At 43.7% G+C, this 18969-nt stretch overlaps 1 protein-coding gene across 1 annotated transcript in view; it reads right to left on the bottom strand.

The window, feature by feature from the left end:
• LOC107296457 (TRAF2 and NCK-interacting protein kinase-like) overlaps positions 1-18969 on the bottom strand; it is a 64872-nt gene that overhangs the window by 23245 nt on the left and 22658 nt on the right. The window contains 12 exon segments of the mRNA XM_029286072.1: positions 1011-1143; positions 1789-1920; positions 6145-6297; positions 8607-8771; positions 9131-9292; positions 10895-11102; positions 12331-12403; positions 13266-13441; positions 14297-14375; positions 16975-17029; positions 17385-17515; positions 18730-18859. Of these exon segments, the coding sequence (XP_029141905.1) occupies positions 1011-1143; positions 1789-1920; positions 6145-6297; positions 8607-8771; positions 9131-9292; positions 10895-11102; positions 12331-12403; positions 13266-13441; positions 14297-14375; positions 16975-17029; positions 17385-17515; positions 18730-18859 (1597 nt within the window).

The raw sequence follows: 18969 nt of genomic DNA, 5'->3' as shown, positions 1-18969 counted from the left end.
ATTCTCCTTCCTGTTTTAAGGCAACCCTCCAGCTATTCCGACTGAGAAATTTACATATCTTGCTTGATAAAATAAAAGGCCAAGGCTGACAAAGAAAAAGAAATATCACAACCAGGTAGTTAATTCTTTGCAAACACCAACAGCTCCTCTATGGATTTCAGCTTGCCCTGCAGTTAATGGAAACATCTAGAATGCAGATGTTCACCCACACACGTATAAAGTCACATGAAGATGGGGCGAGCATGAGCAAAGCAGCTAGCAAACAAATGTACTTAACAGAACCCCTTTTCTCTTCTAGAACTTGCTTTCCCACATTCTCTTTCCTTGGGAATGGACACCGTAAATGCTCGTTGGATCGCTCAGAAAGTCTACAGCGGTANAGAAGAAGAAGAAGAAGAAGAAGAAGAAGAAGAAGAAGAAGAAGAAGAAGAAGAAGAAGAAGAAGAAGAAGAAGAAGAAGAAGAAGAAGAAGAAGAAGAAGAAGAAGAAGAAGAAGAAGAAGAAGAAGAAGAAGAAGAAGAAGAAGAAGAAGAAGAAGATACTTCAAAAAGCTAATCAATTCCACAATAACATGCCTAAAATCACAGTAACAAGATTTCCATTAAAAACACTGAAAGGTCCTGGAGGTTTGGAAATACTACTCTTAAAGGCTTATAGAGCTCATCTCAAGTGCCAGGTAAACATTACAATCCCCAAATTCTTCCCTGACTTGGGAACATGAATTTGAACCAGAACAGAGTTATCTCCTTCCCCGCTTCCAGCTAAAAAGTGAAGATGTCTATGAATTGAGCTCAGCTCTTGGGAACGGCAACAAAAAGCTGTTTTCTTGGGTTCCACAGTGGTCTGCTTTCACCTGTCCCCTTCCATCTTTTCTCCACTTCTTCCTCTCTGCTTCCTCCACCCCTCTCTTATCACCTTCATGCTACAGGCTTCCACAGAAGACAATTGGGTCCTGCTGAAATTCTGAACTGTTGGCTTGGGAAGGACTTTTGAAGCTGGACTGAAGCTACCTTTGTCTGAAGGCTGCAAATGGCTCAACTGCAGGTATCCCAATATGAGAAGGAATTGCACCCACCTCGAAGAAAAACTCTGATGCCCACACTGCTCTCTGGTGTAAAACGTCGATGTTGTCCTTTGAGGAACCTTCAAGATTGAAAGCCCAGGAAAATCAGAACTGACCACATCTGCAATTTTTGTAGCATCTTCTACATCAGTATCTATGGAGATTCTCACCCATCCCAGGTCATGGTTGAGCCAAAGGTGCTTTTTCAAAAGGCAACTGTATATTTTCTTTTTTCCTTGAAGAAGAAGCTTCTTGGATGCGAAGAATCAGAACTGAAGAAGCTTCTTGGATGAGAAGCGAAACGTCTTCAAGGAAAAACAAAGACGATCCGGTTGCCTTTTGAAAAAGCACCTTTGGGACTTCTAGATCAGCGTTTCTCAACCTCAGCCATTTTAAGATGTGTGGACTTCAACTCCCAGAATTCCCCCAGCCATGTGGTAAAATGGGCACCACCCTCAGCTTGCCCAGGAAAGACTTCCAAGAGGGGGGGGGGAATAATGAAAACAAAAAAACCCAAAACAAAACAGGGAGTCTAGAAGGCCCAACCTGGAATTGTTTAAAGCTGATTTATTCATTATAACTGTCAGCGGTATCCAGAAGTATTATGGGGCAGAACCTTGCCACAGGACCACACTTTGGAAAATGTGATGGTCCCAGAAATGTCGTGATATATCCTTATTTTATATCCTCTTTTTCATCCAAAAATTCTTCCAAAATTTCGTTACCTTTGGTGGTTGTTCTTCAGTCTGAGGCAGACTCCAAAACACCTCATCCTGGCTGGGACTCAGGGGCGTGACAGCAACATCAGACAACAAACTGCTGTGATACACATCCCGATTCGTTCGGAGGTTTTCATTCTTTATAAGGAAAGCAGGCAGAGAAAAAGTTTCTGGTGATGATGACTGTCTATTTTTAGTGAGCTCATTCAATTTCTGTGAATTATTCTAGTTCTTTCTCCTCAGCGTTTTTGCCACCAGGGTTAAGCTCTGTTAATGAGATAAGCTATCGAGTAATTCACTCGCCATCTCTTGATTTAATTTTACCTCTACTTTCGCCTCCATTCCTTTCCCAAAGCTTGGCAACTGACTCACATTTATGACGGTCGCAGTGTCCCGGGGGAGGTCACATGATCCCCATTTGCGGCCTTCTGACAGGCAAAGTCAATGGGAAAGCCAGATTCATTTAACAACCATGTCACTAACTTAACAACTGCAGTGGTTCACTTAACAAGGGTGGCAAGACAGGGCGTAAAATGGGGCAAAACTGACTTAACAACTCTTTCACTTAGCGACAAAAACTTGGGGCTCAGTTGAGGTTGTATGTTGAGGAAGGCCAACCAGACTCTTAGGCCAGGAATCAGCACCCTGGAGAAGAACCCCTGGCTTCATACTCTAGAGCCCAAAACACAACCACAATCCAGCAACCACATCCTTATTTTCCAGCCACCTGAAGTCTTTGTCTACATTGAAAGAAAGCTCCTACTAACTAGGCCTAATGGACTTATTCTGAGGGAAAAGAGCCATCCATCCCATTCCACACCCCAGACTTTCAGCCGCAAACTCATCGGTGACAACAACACACCAACGGCTATAGTTTCCGTGACGTTCCGTGGCTGCTGTTAAATCACCACCCTCAGAAGGGCAGGAGTAACAGAAGAGAAGGGGGAAAACATTGTCCATCTGTCTTACGCCCAAGAAGAAGAAGAAGGCAAGCCACACTCGGGCACCCTACTGTAGATGGATGTCTTCTCCCAACCCTGCTTGCCACAACCGCAGCGAATTTGATTCACTGGGATTCTGCAACATCATAGATCCTGGCAAAATTACGAGAGGAGAGCCTGCAGCAAAAGCTTTTCATTTGGCCTCTCTGTCAGGTCTCGCCTGGCGAGAAGGATCCGGCACTCTCCAGAGGGGTATCCTTTATTCACCGGCCGACATTTCTCTCTTCTGAGTCACAGCTGATTAAGGGCCACAACATCCTTCTACCTCCAGGGCTGCAAGCCTTGCTCTTTCGAATGAAAAATGAAATAAAAGAAATAAGATTTCTTTATTTCACACATGGCTCTTTGGAGCACTGCTGGTACATACTGGTCTACTACGCGTGTCCGTCCATCCGTCCATCCATCCATCTATCCATCTATCCATTCCATCCATCCATCCATCCATCCATCCATCCGAAATAAAACCTTTCTGAGATTGTTTTCCCCTTTTGGTGAACATTTCAGTTGTGCAAATCCAAAGGACGCTTCATATTTTTTTCTCTTTCTACAGCAAACATTAATTTTTGTACTTACTCCCCCCATACACCCATCCCTGAAATAATAAGGAAAGGAAGAGGGATTTGGGGGGGGGGGGGGAGGGGGAAGTGGCAGAGCAGAGCAGCCAGAAAATGTAAAAGACAAATTAGACAAATCTGCATTTCAAACCAAGGCAGAATAAAGGGCAGTTGTGATATATGTGAGGCCACGTTGTCCCTTCCACATGGCTCACCAGCAGAAGAGGGGGGGAGGGGGGAAATCAAGGCAGAAGGCAGAACCTTTTGGGAACCGCAATGGATAAAGCTCCAAATTTCTTCCCTCTATTTTTACAAAATAAAAAATAAAAAGCGAGGATGTTGCATGATATCATATCATCAATTTGTCTATTTCCACGCCACCGGCAGTTGCTGTAAAATGAAGAAGGGTGGAGGGGAGTAGGAGAGACCAGGAAGCATTAACAGTGGGCTGCAACGCAGCAACTCGCACTCAGCTGCAAATACTCCTCAAGCTAAAACCAACCATCTTCCAGGGGGACAGGAGATTTCAAAATGGCAACCGGAAGTGGCATCGGCATCTGCAGAAAATCTCGTCTCGAGGATAAAGGCTCGTGAGCTTGGATTGCGGCGTGCAGATTTAAGAAGCAACCAAGAGTTTTCTGTGCTTGAGCCAAGGGGACATTGTGTGAACTCTACACCAGGGCTCTCCAACCTTGGCAACTTTAAGACTTGTGGACTTCAACTCCCAGAATTCCTCAGCCAGCTTTGAAGTTGAAGTCCACAAGTCTTAAAGTGGCCAAGGTTGAGGACCCCTGCTCTACACCACGTCCTCTTCAACAAAGGCCAAAGCTATATCTAAGCACTCCCCTCCATGCTCCATGAAGCAGAGCTTGCATGCCTGAAGTTGTACAAATTATGCACCGCCGAAGGTTTTCAGTGGAAACACAACTATCTGTCTAAGGGCTTTTGGGGTCCCTGCAAGCCTAGCATCTCCGAATCAATCCTTAAAAACAGGCCTTTCATGTCACTGCAAAAAACAGTCTGAGCAGACTTTAACGCTGCTCAGAAGCAACATTAATTTGTCAGTTTGGGAGGAACAATGGGGTGTCGATAAACCCTGGAACCTTTCAATCAAAGCCAGCCTGTGGATGCTGGACTTGGACAGCTGTGCCCGTCGGGAGGGGGTGGGAAAAAGAGGAGAGATGTGAAGCTGGGAGGGGTGTGTGTGTGTGTGTGTGTGAAGAAGACAAGTGATTAATTGGTCTGACAATTGCCAAAGCAGGTGGAAAGGACAGGATGACATAATCTTGACGTTGGAAAGGAAGTAAACGGCTGATGTGGTTTCTTAGGAGCCCCAAAAGATTGGATTAAAGGAAAAAAATGGATTGTCCTATTAGAATAGAGCTGTCTTAAGCTGTTGAGGAAGGGCAGAAAATAAAATTCTCTACGTTTCCCTCCTCCAATCGTAGCAAAGAATAATAATACTCTAGCGGTTGGCACAGGAATTAAAACAGATCAGATTTGGAAAGTATTGGGAATCATGCTAGTGGATTTAAGGGTAGACCCGTCCTAAAAGAGAGCCTGGGGGAAAAAAACACCCCTTTGCATATGTAAGTGTTGGAGAAAATGTGCTATTCTCAATTCCAACAGGTTTGGTTAGTTATTAGTTAGATTTCTATATAGCCCTTTGACCCGGATGCAGCTACATGATGCCTACATGGTGATCCCATTCTCATATGTGGGCGTGCACCATTCAATCTACCTGCAGTCAATTAACCACCATCCCTCCCTCCTAAAAATCTTTTCTTCCAGCTACATTATAATCTTCCTTCCTTCCTTCCTTTTACTCCCTCCCTCCTGAAAATCCTTTCTTCCAGCTACATTATAATCTTCCTTCCTTCCTTCCTTCCTTCCTTCCTTCCTTCCTTCCTTCCTTCCTTCCTTTCCTCCCTCCCTCCCTCCCTCCCTCCCTCCTGAAAATCCTTTCTTCCGTCTACATTATAATCTTCCTTCTACCTTCCGTCCTTCCCTTCCCTCTCTCTCTCCTCCCCCCCTCTTCTTCCCCTCTCTCCCCATCTCAGTCAATGTCTCTGGGCGGTTTACAACTCAAAAAACATATATACACTAAAATTAAAACAATTAAAACCTTTTAAAACAATAAATACTATAAAAACAGCCTCCAAAATAAATATGCGTAGCAGCCGAGATACTTGGCTGGTCCACAATAAAGCCAGGAAATGGGACCCTTGACGTATTCAGCACCCGAGGCAGAGAAACAGAGCCAGGGTTTCAGAGCCTTACTTGAAAGGCTAGCAGGGTTGGGGCCATCCTAATCTCCGAGGAGCGGATATTCGATATTCCGTAAGACCAGGCGACTGCAGAAAAGCCTCTTTTTCAGCCGTCACTCTTTGCCTGACGGGATCTGCAGCTTGTCTAATTATCCCAGATCGGACTGGACAACTACAGACTCTTGGGAAAAGCTGGTCCTTCAAGTAGCCTGTTCCCAAATCATTTTGTGCTCGGTAATATCATCTCAAGTGGTTCTCAACTATTGGGTAGACCAGGGGTCCCCAAACCCTGGGCTGTGGACCCTAACACCGGTCCACGGCATGCCAGAAACCGCGGACATAAGCGATGCCCCATGCACGGGATGCAGGCAGCATGCAAAACCACGCCCCCTCCGGTCCACGGAAAAACCTCTCTCCACGGAACCGGTCCCTGGTACCCCAAAGATTGGGAGCCACTGGTGTGGACCTTTCTGATCCAAGGGATGGTGGGAATGACCAAGCTATCTCCCCTGTCCGATAAACATGGTGAGAATTCCCAACCTGGGCCACCACGGCTCGTTGCAAAGCTGGCGTACATGGGCTGGAACTACTGCCGGACCCCAGCCTCCCGTGAGGGGTGGTCTCCTGGCCGAGGACAGCTGTCCAGCTGAGGTCCGGCTGGACACCGTTACTTTTCGGAAGCTTCTTTTCTGCCTGCCAAGAAAGCAAGAGCAAGCACTGAGCATCGTTATTCCGCAGAGGATGCAAACTTCATCCCAATTTATCTTGTTCTCTTCACTCCGAAGATCAGATAGAGGCATCTCCACGCGTTTCTTTTGCTAGCCCTTTGCTCTTTTTTTTTCTTTTTAAAAAGAAAAACTTAAATCAACCAAATCGAATCTCTTCCGTTCAACAGCAAGAGATACATAACTAAAAAAGTTATATATATTTTTTGTCGCTTTGTATTGGAGAGTCTCTGCTATTTTCCTTCGCAGTGTATATGACGGATTGTTTTAATACCCGGCCTTTTTTGTGTGTGTGTGTATTGATATTCAGAATCCCACCAATCAGATTTTGACTTTGGCCCTAACTTATGACCCAAACCAATCCATACGTGATGTTCATGGAAGTCTTCTCTTCTTTGGGGCTTTAACTTAACTTAACTAGCTAGCACGGCGTTGCTTTTTTCCGGCTTATGGCGAAACAAATTTATTTACAGTTTTTATTGATAGCACAGTCAAAGCTCTTGCAGCTTGACTTAAGCGGAAAATAAAACGCTTGTGCGGGTTTTAGACAAGCAGTTTGGGTAGATTTTTCAAATTAATCCACTATGGGAAATATATATATATATATAAAGTAAGCCTTCACAAAAAAATGCAGAATCCCACTTACTGGATAAAGGCATTTAGTGACCGTTCAAAGTTACAGCGGCACTGAAAAAGTGACTTATGACCGTTGTTTTTCACACTGACGACCTTTGTGATCAAAATCCAGACGCTTGGCAACTGACTCATACTTACGACCGTCGCTGTGTGTCCCAAGGTCACACGATCCCCTTTTGCGACCTTCTGACTTAATAACAAGAAAGGTCATAAAAAGGGGGAAAACTCACTTAAAAAATGTCTCACTTAGCCCCAGCCATTTTGGGCTCAATTGTGGTCGTAAGTCGAGGACTACCTGTTCTCTCTCTCTCTCTCTCTCTCTCTCTCTCTCTCTCTCTCTCTCTCTCTCTCTCTCTCTCTCTCTCTCTGTGTGTGTGTGTGTGTGTGTGTGTGTGTACACATATACAAACAGGACAGATGAAAAACACGAGGCAGAAGTGTCACTGTCCAAAGGAACTGTCAGATTCAGTTTGGGTCCTATGACTGTCGCACGCTTCCTACAGAGACTCGCTGCCTACAGCTGCTAATGTCAGAAATACACAATAAGGACATCTGGATTAAAATTTAACCAGAATGGCCTAAGACGTATTTTACCGTGCATTTTATTCCCTCTGCAAAGAGATAAATTGTGAAATGCAAGCCAGAGACGCAAACGGATATTGGAACTGACTTTTGGCAATGTGTTTCTACCCTTTAGCCTCCCCCCTGAATTCTTGCTCTTCCTTTTGGAAAAAAGAAAAGAAAAAGAGAATGTGGAAGGGATAAACAGAACAGTCTACTTTCTAAAAGCCAGGAAGAGCGATGACACTTTGCAACTACGTTTTTTTCCTTAAACCCTTTATACAGGTGGTCCTCCGCTTACCATCACAATGGAACAACCACAACGTGGATGACTGAGAATCTCCACGGACATTTAAGACTTATGGATTTCAGCTGCCTGAACTGTAGACTTCACCTTTGTGGACTTGTGGACCTCAGCTCCCAGAATTCCCCCACAAACCTGGTCCTGGCTGAGGAATTCTGGGAGTTGAAGTCCACAAGTCTTAAAAGTTGCCAAGTTTGGAGACGCCCTGCTCTTAGGCAGGAGAACTCAAGAAGGAGAAAACTCCATACCTGCAGGTGAGTTTTCCTCTTTTTTTGAGAATGAAGTTCAATCTAAGATGTAATTCCACCCTCCCCACTTCAAACTCTGCTTGAACGTCCTCAGAAAACTGCTATTCTCTGATTTGCCTGGCTACCTCTAGAGCAGGTCTTGTGATTTTGGAAAATGTCCCTCCAGGCTGTTTTTAACTCATCGATGAATGAGTCTTTTCTTAGCGTTCTTTTTTTTCTCTCTCTCTCTAAAAGCATTCTTACAAAATAAATAAATAAAACCCTCAATTAGGTTTCTATTCAGCCCCAAACAACAATCTATTTATTTGCAAGCTGGAGATGGAAAGAGATGGTTTCCAGCCACGTGAGATTTTTTTTTTTTTACAACAAACAACCAAGCTCAGAGAATCCCCCCCCCCAAACACCCCCTGTTGCTTCTTTTTCCTTCTAAATCCTGTTATTTTTTAAAAAAATTAAAAACCATTTTTATATGGCAAGTGGCCAAATCCGACATAGACCAGGGTTGGTGGTTAGTAAGATGGGCTTTACCTCTTTGCTCACGCAGTTTGACGAAAGGCCCGGTGGAAGATTAAAGATCTTAGGACTCTCCTTATTCTTCTGCTGGTGCTCGTGTTGGAGGCAAAGGAGCTGGGTCTGATCTTTGGGAAGGGTCCGATGAAACTTCTTCCCATGAGCCCCTTCGTCTGCTTTTCTCTAGAACGGGAAAAAAAACACAAGAACGGCCCTATAATCAAAAGAAGATCGGCGAAGTTGGCTTAGGTCAACCGTGTCTTTCATTTGAGAATTAGCAACAGCAGAACCAGTGGTGGGATTCAGCCGGTTCGCACCACTTTGGCAGAACCAGTAGCTAATTTTTTGTTGCCCAGGCCCAGACTGGACTTCCCGAAGTGGCATCCACTCAGAGAACCGGTTGTTCACAGCCACTTGCCTGGAATGGTATAGGGTCTCCTGCTTGTGCAGGGGGTTGGACTGGAAGACCTCCAAGGTCCCTTCCAGCTCTACTCTGATTGGATGCAAAATGCCCCCAAGATGTCTCCTCTGTACCACCACACCTGTTGCATCCCTGCGTTTTGGACCGCATCCCCTTTGCACCACGCCTCCTCCGGCTTGTCTCGGCTGTGTTTATCCTTCTGCAGGTTGCCTGGGGCCACTTTGCTCTCCGGGTTCCTCTTTTCAAAGTCCAGATGCTTCCGAAGCTCTTCCTTTTTCTGATGCTGAACACAGGCCAAGAAATTACGTTGCTTTCATTTCATCTTTATTCAGAGGCATCTCATAAAAGGAGTAATTATTCGTGTCACAGGTCGCATCGGGCAGCGTCGTTCAGACACTCTCGGCTTCTAAGCTCAGTGGAAACCATCAGCGTTTCCCCAAGAAATGTTCTTTTCCTCTTACTGCATTTGGCTATCATTCAACCGACAGATAAACTGATACGAAATTGTCCTGAGCAAGCGCTCAAATGAAGAAAAAGATACATCCTCATCCTTTTTCTCCATGCTGAGCATCGTTTTAAATGCCTTTATTTGGCTGTTTGTAAATCTCTTTTCCCCAAGGTAAATAGATCCCAAATTAGAGGTTTCTATGTACTAACACAGAATTGGACACGACTTAGCGGCTGAACAATAGCAATATATTAACATAATTAAAGATAACCTTTATTGCCATTTTTTTACTGTGAGCACACTGGCCCACATTAAAAATGAAATTCTGTTGCCTGCTCTCAAAGAAAAGTATATATCTACCCATACACATACATAACACACATACACACATGCTACATACATACATATATACCTACCCCGTACCTATATATACATAGAAATATTAACCACTGTCCATTTTGAATACAAAGTGGAAAGAGGAAGCTTGAGTGTTCACAAGATTGATACTATATGGAACAAAACTGTGACTGAATCTGGATGTTCTGCTTGTTACCCACAAGGTAACAAGGAAAATAGGTTGTGTAGAGGATGTGTAGCACTGCACCATCATTTTAATCGTTCTAGCTATCTATTTCTGTTCCTTCCGGAACTGCCGGCATCCTTTTTCTAATGCAATGAGAAAAAATGAGCACCATGTTCCAAATGCCTGAAAACATTCAACTCTTGCTTAAGCAGGGGGTTGGACTAGAAGACCTCCAAGGTCCTGTCCAGCCCTGTTATTCTGCGTCCAGTTGCGCCCTTGCTCTCTAACTGTGAATGCTAGTTCTCATGTGGTTGAAAGTAAACAACTAGATCTGGCCAATACTAGAACGAGGAACAGATGGAAGATGAATATCTTTCTCAAGAGGGAATCCCTTCCAACATTGGTGTGTGTGTAAGAGCGCAAATAAAAAAAGATGGAAGAATTTTGAATATTGTTGATTTTAAATAGAACTGGCATTCCAATACTCAAGTGTTGCTGGAATTCTTTCCCTAATAGCTCTAAGGTTCTATTTCTATTTCTATTTCTATTTCTATTTCTATTTCTATTTCTATTTCTATTCTATCCTATCCTATCCTATCCTATCCTATCCTATCCTATCCTATCCTATCCTATCCTATTCTCCTTTCTCCTATTCTATTCTATTCTGTTCTGTTCTGTTCTGTTCTGTTCTGTTCTGTTCTGTTCTGTTCTGTTCTATTCTATTCTCCTTTCTCCTATTCTATTCTATTCTATTCTATTCTATTCTATTCTATTCTATTCTATTCTATTCTATTCTATTCTATTCTATTCTATTCTAAACAAGCAAGACGACAGGACAAGGCCAGCCGAATATAATGGAAGCCAACCACAACATCCTCCCCCCCCCCCCAAAAAAAATCAAATTCAATTCCTACATCTTCCAACTTCTTCCTCTGCAGTTTTTGCTCCACGATGCGCTTCTGCCTCTCTTCCAAAAGCTGTCTTTTGTAGTTTTCCTGGTGTTTCTGTTGCTGCTGTTGCATCGGCTGCAGGCAGGGGGGATCCGAACGGGATTTGTTCTCCTGCTGAAGTCGGAGGAACTCTCGGCGCAGGGTGGATTCGCCCGGGAGATTCACGATGGAGCTTAATTTGGAAACACACATGGACGCAAAATGAGACCGAGAAAGAGACAGGAAGAGAAAAGGGAGAGAAAGAGAAAGAGAGAGAAAAGAAAAAAGAGAAAAAAGAGGGGGAGAGAGAAAGAAAGAGAAAGAGAGAGAGAGAAAAGAGAAAAAGAGAGAAGAGAGAAAGAAAAAGATGGAAAGAAAAAAGGAAGGAAGGAAGGAAGGAAGGAAGGAAGGAAGGAAGAAAGAAAGAAAGAAAGAAAGAGAAAGAAAGAAAGAAAGAAAGAAAGAAAGAAAGAAAGAAAGAAAGAAAAAGAAAGAAAGAAAGAAAGAAAGAAAGAAAGAAAGGAACGAAGGATAATCTGTTTGACTAATTCTAGTATTAAGACAGTCCAGCAAATGCCAAAAAACTTGCCAAAAAATAACTCTCTGCAGAAACTCCCTGGTTCAGCTCCCAGACCAGCCTCTGTTTTAGCAACTTTTCAAAATCCCAGCTAAAGCTGATTATCTGTTCGCTAGAGACCTCACTTCACCGCTGCCTTCCCCAAACCAATTTTAGCATCTGTTCACACTTTGCATTCAACAGCAAACACTGGAAGAGGAACAAAAGAAGGATTCAGCTATATTTTTGAATTTGCATGGAAACCCATCTGCTGAGGTTCTGGGTGGTTGTGGGGGGGAGGAGGTGGAGGAGGAGAAGGCATAAAAGCCCTAGAAAAATGCAGTCCTAGTTAAGCTGAATTTCTTAAAAAACCTCAGCGGCTGGAGCAGGGGCCCTGCGCAGTTTTTGTTTCACTTTAAAAAAAGAGAAAAGATTAGAGACACTTGGAATCCGTGGCTCCTTATTAGCCAACTCGTTCCTTCCCTCCACACCCAACACACACAGACTGGAGCTACACTACAATATTTATTTTCCCATCTTTTCCTGCAGAATACACTGGTGGTGAGGGTTACCCAATCTGCCCTGCCTTTTTCCTGTCATTTAAGCATCCGTGATTTTTGCAAACCAGATCCCGTAGCCCTACAGAGGACGGTCACCCTGCTTAAGAGAAACTGACATGGGTTTCAACGTGGCCAACCTAGAAAGCATCTTCTAACAATGGTGAAGGTAACAGGATAACTTAGAAGACACCTGCCACCCTTGGCAACTTTAAGACCCGTGGATGTCAACAGGCTGGGAAAATCTTGGTCCCTTAGGGGACCATCGTGGAACTGTTCCGATTTGATCTGCAAATGCACAATGAGACCTTGGTTCGCCTTCCTCTTCGTTCAGCTCTTCCCCTTCGTCCTCACTTCCACTGTACTCATATTCTGTTTCATCTAAAAAAAAAAAAGAGAGAGAGGGATGGGAAGCAAAGTCATACAAAGACGCATTATTGTTCCAGGCACGGTACAGAAAATCTGTTCCATATGTTTGTGTGTGTGTGTGTGTGTGTGTGTGTGTCTGTGTATGTGTCTATGAGACAGACAGACAGACAGACAGACAGACAGAGAGAGAGAGAGAGAGAGAGAGAGAGAGAGAGAGAGAGAGAGAGAGGAGGGAGGGATGGAGGGAGAGCAAAAGAAAGTGCACATGGAGGAAAGGAACTGAATTATCAGATTGCTCTATCTATCTATCTATCTATCTATCTATCTATCTATCTATCTATCTATCTATCTATCTATCTATCTATCATCTATCTATCTTCCTCTATATCAGGTCTTCCATCTCTCTCTCTCTCTTCCATAACTCTCTTTCATCTCTCTCTCTCTCTCTCTCTCTCTCTCTCACACACACACACACACACACACACACACACACACACACACCTTTCTATCTCACTCATCTCAAAGATTGCCAGTTGGGTGGGGAATTCTGGGAATTGAAGCCAACTCATCTTGAAGCATGCTGGCTGGACATCCGGGGATTTGAGTCCACCCAAAGATTAACCATTTATGGCAAAGGGATCCCCAAGAAGAGATGGAAAAAATCATTTTAACTGAGGCTCTATGTTCAAAATTTCACCCCTTTTTTAATATCCAATTTATGTTTTTTATGTCTAATTTCTTTGACCCTTCCTCTACTCTCAACCTATGAGATGCCTTCCTTCGTCATTACTTGATGTACAAACTGATTTTCAGGCTTTACTCTTCCATGCAAGCCACTCTTTAAGGTCAATAGTGACCGGAACATGGACATTACCTTTTTCTCCTTTTTTCTTCCTGGTTCTGTCTAGATGATCTTTTAGCAAGATGCGTACTTGGCGTTCATTTTGCATGTCCCTGATGAAGGAATGTTTGAGCAAGGTCTCAGTCACAGGGCGATGTGTGTAATTTTTAACCAAGCAACTGTCCACAAAGTTGAGAAACTTTTTTGACCTTAAAAAACAACAACAACAGGAAAAATGACATAAATAACCTAACTTCATGGAGAACTTGGTTGTGTCTTCTTCTAAGACAAAAGCAAAATAGTTAGGTTCCCATGTCAGACTAAGCCAAGATCTTGCTTTTATGGTGTCTTATTAAACTTAAGGATCAGCAAACTAACCATGGCTTGCTTGACTTTCTTCCTCTTTTGAGGGGTATTTCTAGTCTTTTAGTTGTGGGGTCCTTGGTGCTCTCCGAGCTTGATTGTTTTCTTACAGATGTTTCATTACCCAACTAGGTAATATCATCAGTGCTACCAAAAGGGAAACATAGCTTCCATCAATGGGGACAGGGCAAGCCATTTGTATGTAAACAGAGAGCAAACCTTACTCCTTTCCAACACCGATGATGCTCCCTAGTTGGGTAATGAAACATCTGCAAGAAAATAACTAAGCACAGACAGCATCAAGAACCCCATAGTTATCCTCCTCCTCCTCCTCCTCCCATTCCACTAATCCACATTCCCTTCTACAATTGATAATGTTCCCTAGTTGGGTAATGAAACATCTGCAAGAAAACAACCAAACTCAGACAGTATCAAGGACCCCATATCGTTCTCCTCCTCCTCCTCCACCACCACCATCACCACCACCACCACCCATTCCACTAACTCCCATTCCCTTCTAACACTGATGATGTTCCCTAGTTGGGTAATGAAACGTCTGCAAGGAAACCGCCAAGCTCAGAGAGCCCATCGACTTCAATCTGAAGGACATGATGAGATGGCAACTGTTGAGGGGCCCAACAGACCTTCCATCCTAACAATACACAACTACGGATTCATTATAACTGAAATCAAACACTTACCATTTCCGGGATTTCAGTTTTGGAGAAGGGTTCCGTGGAATCAGAAAGAGAGCTCGCATGGGATGCATGTCACACAAAGCTGCAATTTAAAAAAAGCACACCCACACAAACATAAAAGATTTTTAAAAAGCACTTCGAGACGGGTTTACATCCCCACTGCCCGTCACTGTTGCTTAAGTTCTCCAATCCTGCATGGTGAGATACTAAAAAACTGTCAGGAAGCTTCATCTAAACCAGGGATGTCCAACCTTGGCCACTTTAAGACTTGTGGATTTCAAATCCCAGAATTCTGACTGGGGAATGCTGGCTTAGGAATTCTGGAACTCAGAGTCCACAAGCCTTAAAATTTGGCAAGATTGGACACCCTTATTCCAAACAGTTTTGTGATAGTCTACTTGTGTGCATAGAAATCACCCACAGGAAGTGAGCACTGGCTTTGAAGGTCACATCAACACTAGACTGCTCAGGCAAGCTGTTCCTTGACTAGACAATGCAGCCCTTGTCTTCTTCTCATCCCATAATCTAAACACTTTTATGACCATCCATTAACTTCCAGAAAACAACCTTTAATCCATCACAGGGCTAAAGGATATAAACCGGATTCTTTCCATTCCCTCATGCTCCTTTACCCAAAGCGGCTTTGATTCATCACTATTGGAACCCCATGGAAGACGCTGGGGTTTAAGAGGCAGAGACAGGAAAGAGATGCTGTAGGTTGTTCCTCCAACAAGCAACATCTTCAGAAGGTTCCTCTCCCCAGGGATAGCTTCCCTTTGATTGCGTGGAAACTAACCAAGGAGAGAAACAACCTGGAACTAAGGAGAAATTTCCTAAAAATGAGAACAATTAACCAGTGGAAGAGCTTCCCTCCAGAAGTTGTGGGTGCTCCATCACTGGTTACTCATCAAAAATTGCATGTCTCAACTGGCCTTTGCTGGTAAGGAGTGTGAAAGTGTGAAAATCAAACCCATCTGAAAAGCTTCCCTTTGCAGTTGGGGGACACAACACTAATCATTCCAGCGCGGCCGATCTACATTTGAAGGCTCTCCGCAGCGACGAGAAAGATGAGTCTGAATGTGTGAAGCATCTTTCTCTTCCCTTCTTGCCCTCACTGCTTTCTAAGACAAAGGCCTTGCTAATTTTCACGATTCCCTCCAGCTGCTAACGCCTCGCTATTTCCATATTAGCCTGTATCGTCTGACACAGAAAACCACAATTCTTGCAGCTGCAACCCAGCGTGGGGGCAGGAGGAGATTTTTGTGGCGTAGAAGCCACACAATGACTTCAAAAGGGGGTAAGAATTGGACACATACTGAGTAGCAGATCCATTATTATTATTTTTTGCTTTTAACAAGAAAAGAGTCAGCTGTACAGCACATACTTTGGTGCAAAAAACCTAAACAAAAACAGAATAATAGAGTTGGAAGGCACCTTGGAGGACATCTAGTCCAATCCCGTGCTCAAGCAAGAAACTCTATACCACTCTGGACAAATGGCTGTTCAGTTTCTTTTTAAAAACCTCCAGTGATGGAGCACCCACAACCTCTGGAGAGAAGCTCTTCCACTGGTTAATTGCACTCGCTGTCAGGAAGTTTCTCCTTAGTTCTAGGTTGCTTCTCTCCTTGATTAGTTTCCATCCGTTGCTTCTTGTCCTGCCTTCAGGGGCTTTGGAGAATAGCTTGACCCCCAATTCTTTGTAGGAGCCCCTCAAATATTGGAACGCTGCTATCATGTCACCCATACTGGCTCAGGAATTCTGGGAGTTGAAGTCCACGAGTCATAAAAGAGCCAAGGTTGCCTACCCCTGCTCTAGGCTAACCATACCCAGTTCCTGCAACTGTTCTTCCTATGTTTTAGCCTCCAGCCTCCTAATCATCTTAGTTGATCTTCTCTGCACTCTTTCCAGAGTCTCTACATCTTTCTTATAATATGGTGACCAAAACAAACAAACAAAAACATTGAAATTGTGATACTGTTTAAAAGTCAGTCACGGGATCAAAAACAGTGGTGGGATTCAAATAGGTTCTCTGCGTGGATGCCGCTTCCGGAAGTCCATTCTAGGCTTGGGCAACAAAAAATTAGCTACCGGTTCTGCCAAAGTGGTGCGAACTGGCTGAATCCCACCACAGGAAAGAAGGAAGGAAGGAGGGAAGGAAGGAAGGAGTGGTGGGATTCAATACGTGAACAACCGGTTCTCTGCGTGGATGCCGCTTCCGGAAGTCCATTCTGGGCCTGGGCAACAAAAAATTGGCTACCGGTTCTGCCAAAGTGGTGCGAACTGGCTGAATCCCACCACAGGAAGGAAGGAAGGAAGGAAGGAAGGAAGGAAGGAAGGAAGGAAGGAAGGAAGGAAGGAAGGAAGGAGTGGTGGGATTCAATACGTGAACAACCGGTTCTCTGCGTGGATGCCGCTTCCAGAAGTCAATTCTGGGCCTGGGCAACAAAAAATTAGCTACCGGTTCTGCCGAAGTGGTGCAAATTGGCTGAATCCCACCACTGGACTAACTGTATAAATCAGGGCTTCAGCTTCCAACATTATGAATCAAAATGTTCTGAATGCACACAAATAAAGTCAGAACCTGCAACCACACCTGTATTAAAGCGCTCTGGTATTAAAGCTGCCTGCTGGATGATACACCCTCCCACAAACAACAAAGAGTGAGATGCAATCAACTTACGGGGAGCTCCTTCCGCCATTTCTATTGCGGTGATGCCTAAGGACCACAAGTCACTCTAGGAAACAAAAGACGTTGATGAATGAAAAACCAGAGTCAAAGAGGAAACATGAGAAAAATGTTTATACTTAATTGTTGTTTATTTAAATAAGAACTGTAGATAGATAGATAGATGATAGATAGATAGATAGATAGATAGATAGATAGATAGATAGATAGATAGATAGATAGATAGATAGATAGATAGATAGATAGATTCTGGAAGTCAACATCCACAAGTCTTAAAGTTGCCAAGATTGGACACCACTGAATAGTTCAATCGGAGGAATTATTTTTTTTTCTCCTAATAAGGAGCAAATGTATGTTTCCTTTCCGTTGACTTGGAGTAGATAGAACTCAATGGGAAAACTTACTCTGTAATCATAGGTTGATTCTGGGTTTTCATCGCAAGCGATGACTTCAGGAGCCATCCAATAAGGTGTCCCAATAAAAGTGTTCCTCCTGCCAATCGTCCGGTCCAGCTGAGCACTGACTCCAAAATCGACTGCAAAAAGAAAAAAGGAAGGGAAAAAAAATATCACAAAGCAATACTTTTGACAACTGCGTATTATATACAGACGGAGAACAAGGCAGGATGCAAAACTCATTCGATCGAAGGCTGGTTCTTTCGGATATGAAAAAGACCACCAGCCTTTGAGCTCAGAGGTCACAGAGAAGCACAGTGTAGCTACTGAGGGATTCAGAAGTGCCCAATATCTTCCTCGGAGGCCTCAAAGAAGAGGTGGAAATCCTCTGTTCATGCAGCAGCTACACTTTCCTGCTCTTTCTGAAGCGCTTCGAGGCTGACATGGGGCTGAGATTCCACTTGAGTTGCCGATAAATTCGAAAAAGGAATATCCTAATTGGAGCCATTAAGCTGCACTTGATTGCTCATTCGGGCAGCTTTGCCCTCCATGTTCAATCTGACAGAAGATGACACGTGTGTAGCCATCCAGAAAACCGTGCCCGATTTCGGGATTTGACCGCAGCTGAAATCCTTAAAAGTACTCCCAGATATATAGATACAGATATATTTATGTATTCGCAGCCAGAAAACCGTGCCCGATTTCGGGATTTCACCACAGTTACAGATATATTTATGTGTTCGCGGCCAGAAAACTCTGCTGATTTGGGGATTTTTACCACAGTTACAGATATATTTATGTATTCGGGACAAGAAAACCGTGCCCAATTTCAGGATTTCACCACAGTTATAGATATCTTTATGTATTTTCGGCCAGAAAACCGTGCCAAATTTTGGGATTTCACCACAGTTACAGATATATTTATGTATTCGCGGCCAGAAAACTCTGCTGATTTAGGGTTTTTTACGACAGTTACAGATATATTTATGTATTCGGGACAAGAAAACCGTGCCCAATTTCAGGATTTCACCAGAGTTACAGATATATTTATGTATTCGCGGCCAGAAAACCGTGCCAGATTTCGAGATTTCACCACAGTTACAGATATATTTATGTATTTGTGGCTAGAAAACTGCCTGATTTTGGGATTTTACCACAGTTACAGATATACTTATGTATTCGCGGCCAGAAAACCGTGCCCAATTTCGGGATTTCCTCACAGTTTAAACCCTTCGAGGACTGTACTGTACTTCAGCTTTTTTTTAATAACAGGCTTATAAAAGACAATCTGGGCTGTTTGTTATGCAGTAGCCTGGACGGGTCCGGAGGAAATCCAGAAGGATCATCTACGTACCCAATTTTACTTCAGCATTTTCTGTTAACAGCACGTTCTGCCCTTTAATATCTCGGTGGATGACATGGTGGGCGTGCAAGTGGGACAGACCCTAGAAGAAAAAAATGACCCAGCTTTAACTTTCCTGGCCCTTTCCTGCGTCTTTTCAAACCGTAGAAACTATAGATTCTGACCGCAAGCGCCTAGAATAAGGAGCTTTCCCCAACCAGGCGCCTCCGAAAGGCGTCCAGGTGCAACTCC

The sequence above is a fragment of the Protobothrops mucrosquamatus genome, unplaced genomic scaffold (assembly GCF_001527695.2).
Source record: "Protobothrops mucrosquamatus isolate PMUCROS unplaced genomic scaffold, P.Mucros_1.0 scaffold2814, whole genome shotgun sequence".
NCBI lineage: Eukaryota > Metazoa > Chordata > Lepidosauria > Squamata > Viperidae > Protobothrops > Protobothrops mucrosquamatus.
Note: the sequence above shows the minus strand (reverse complement) of the source record. Positions and strands in the feature narration are given on the sequence as shown.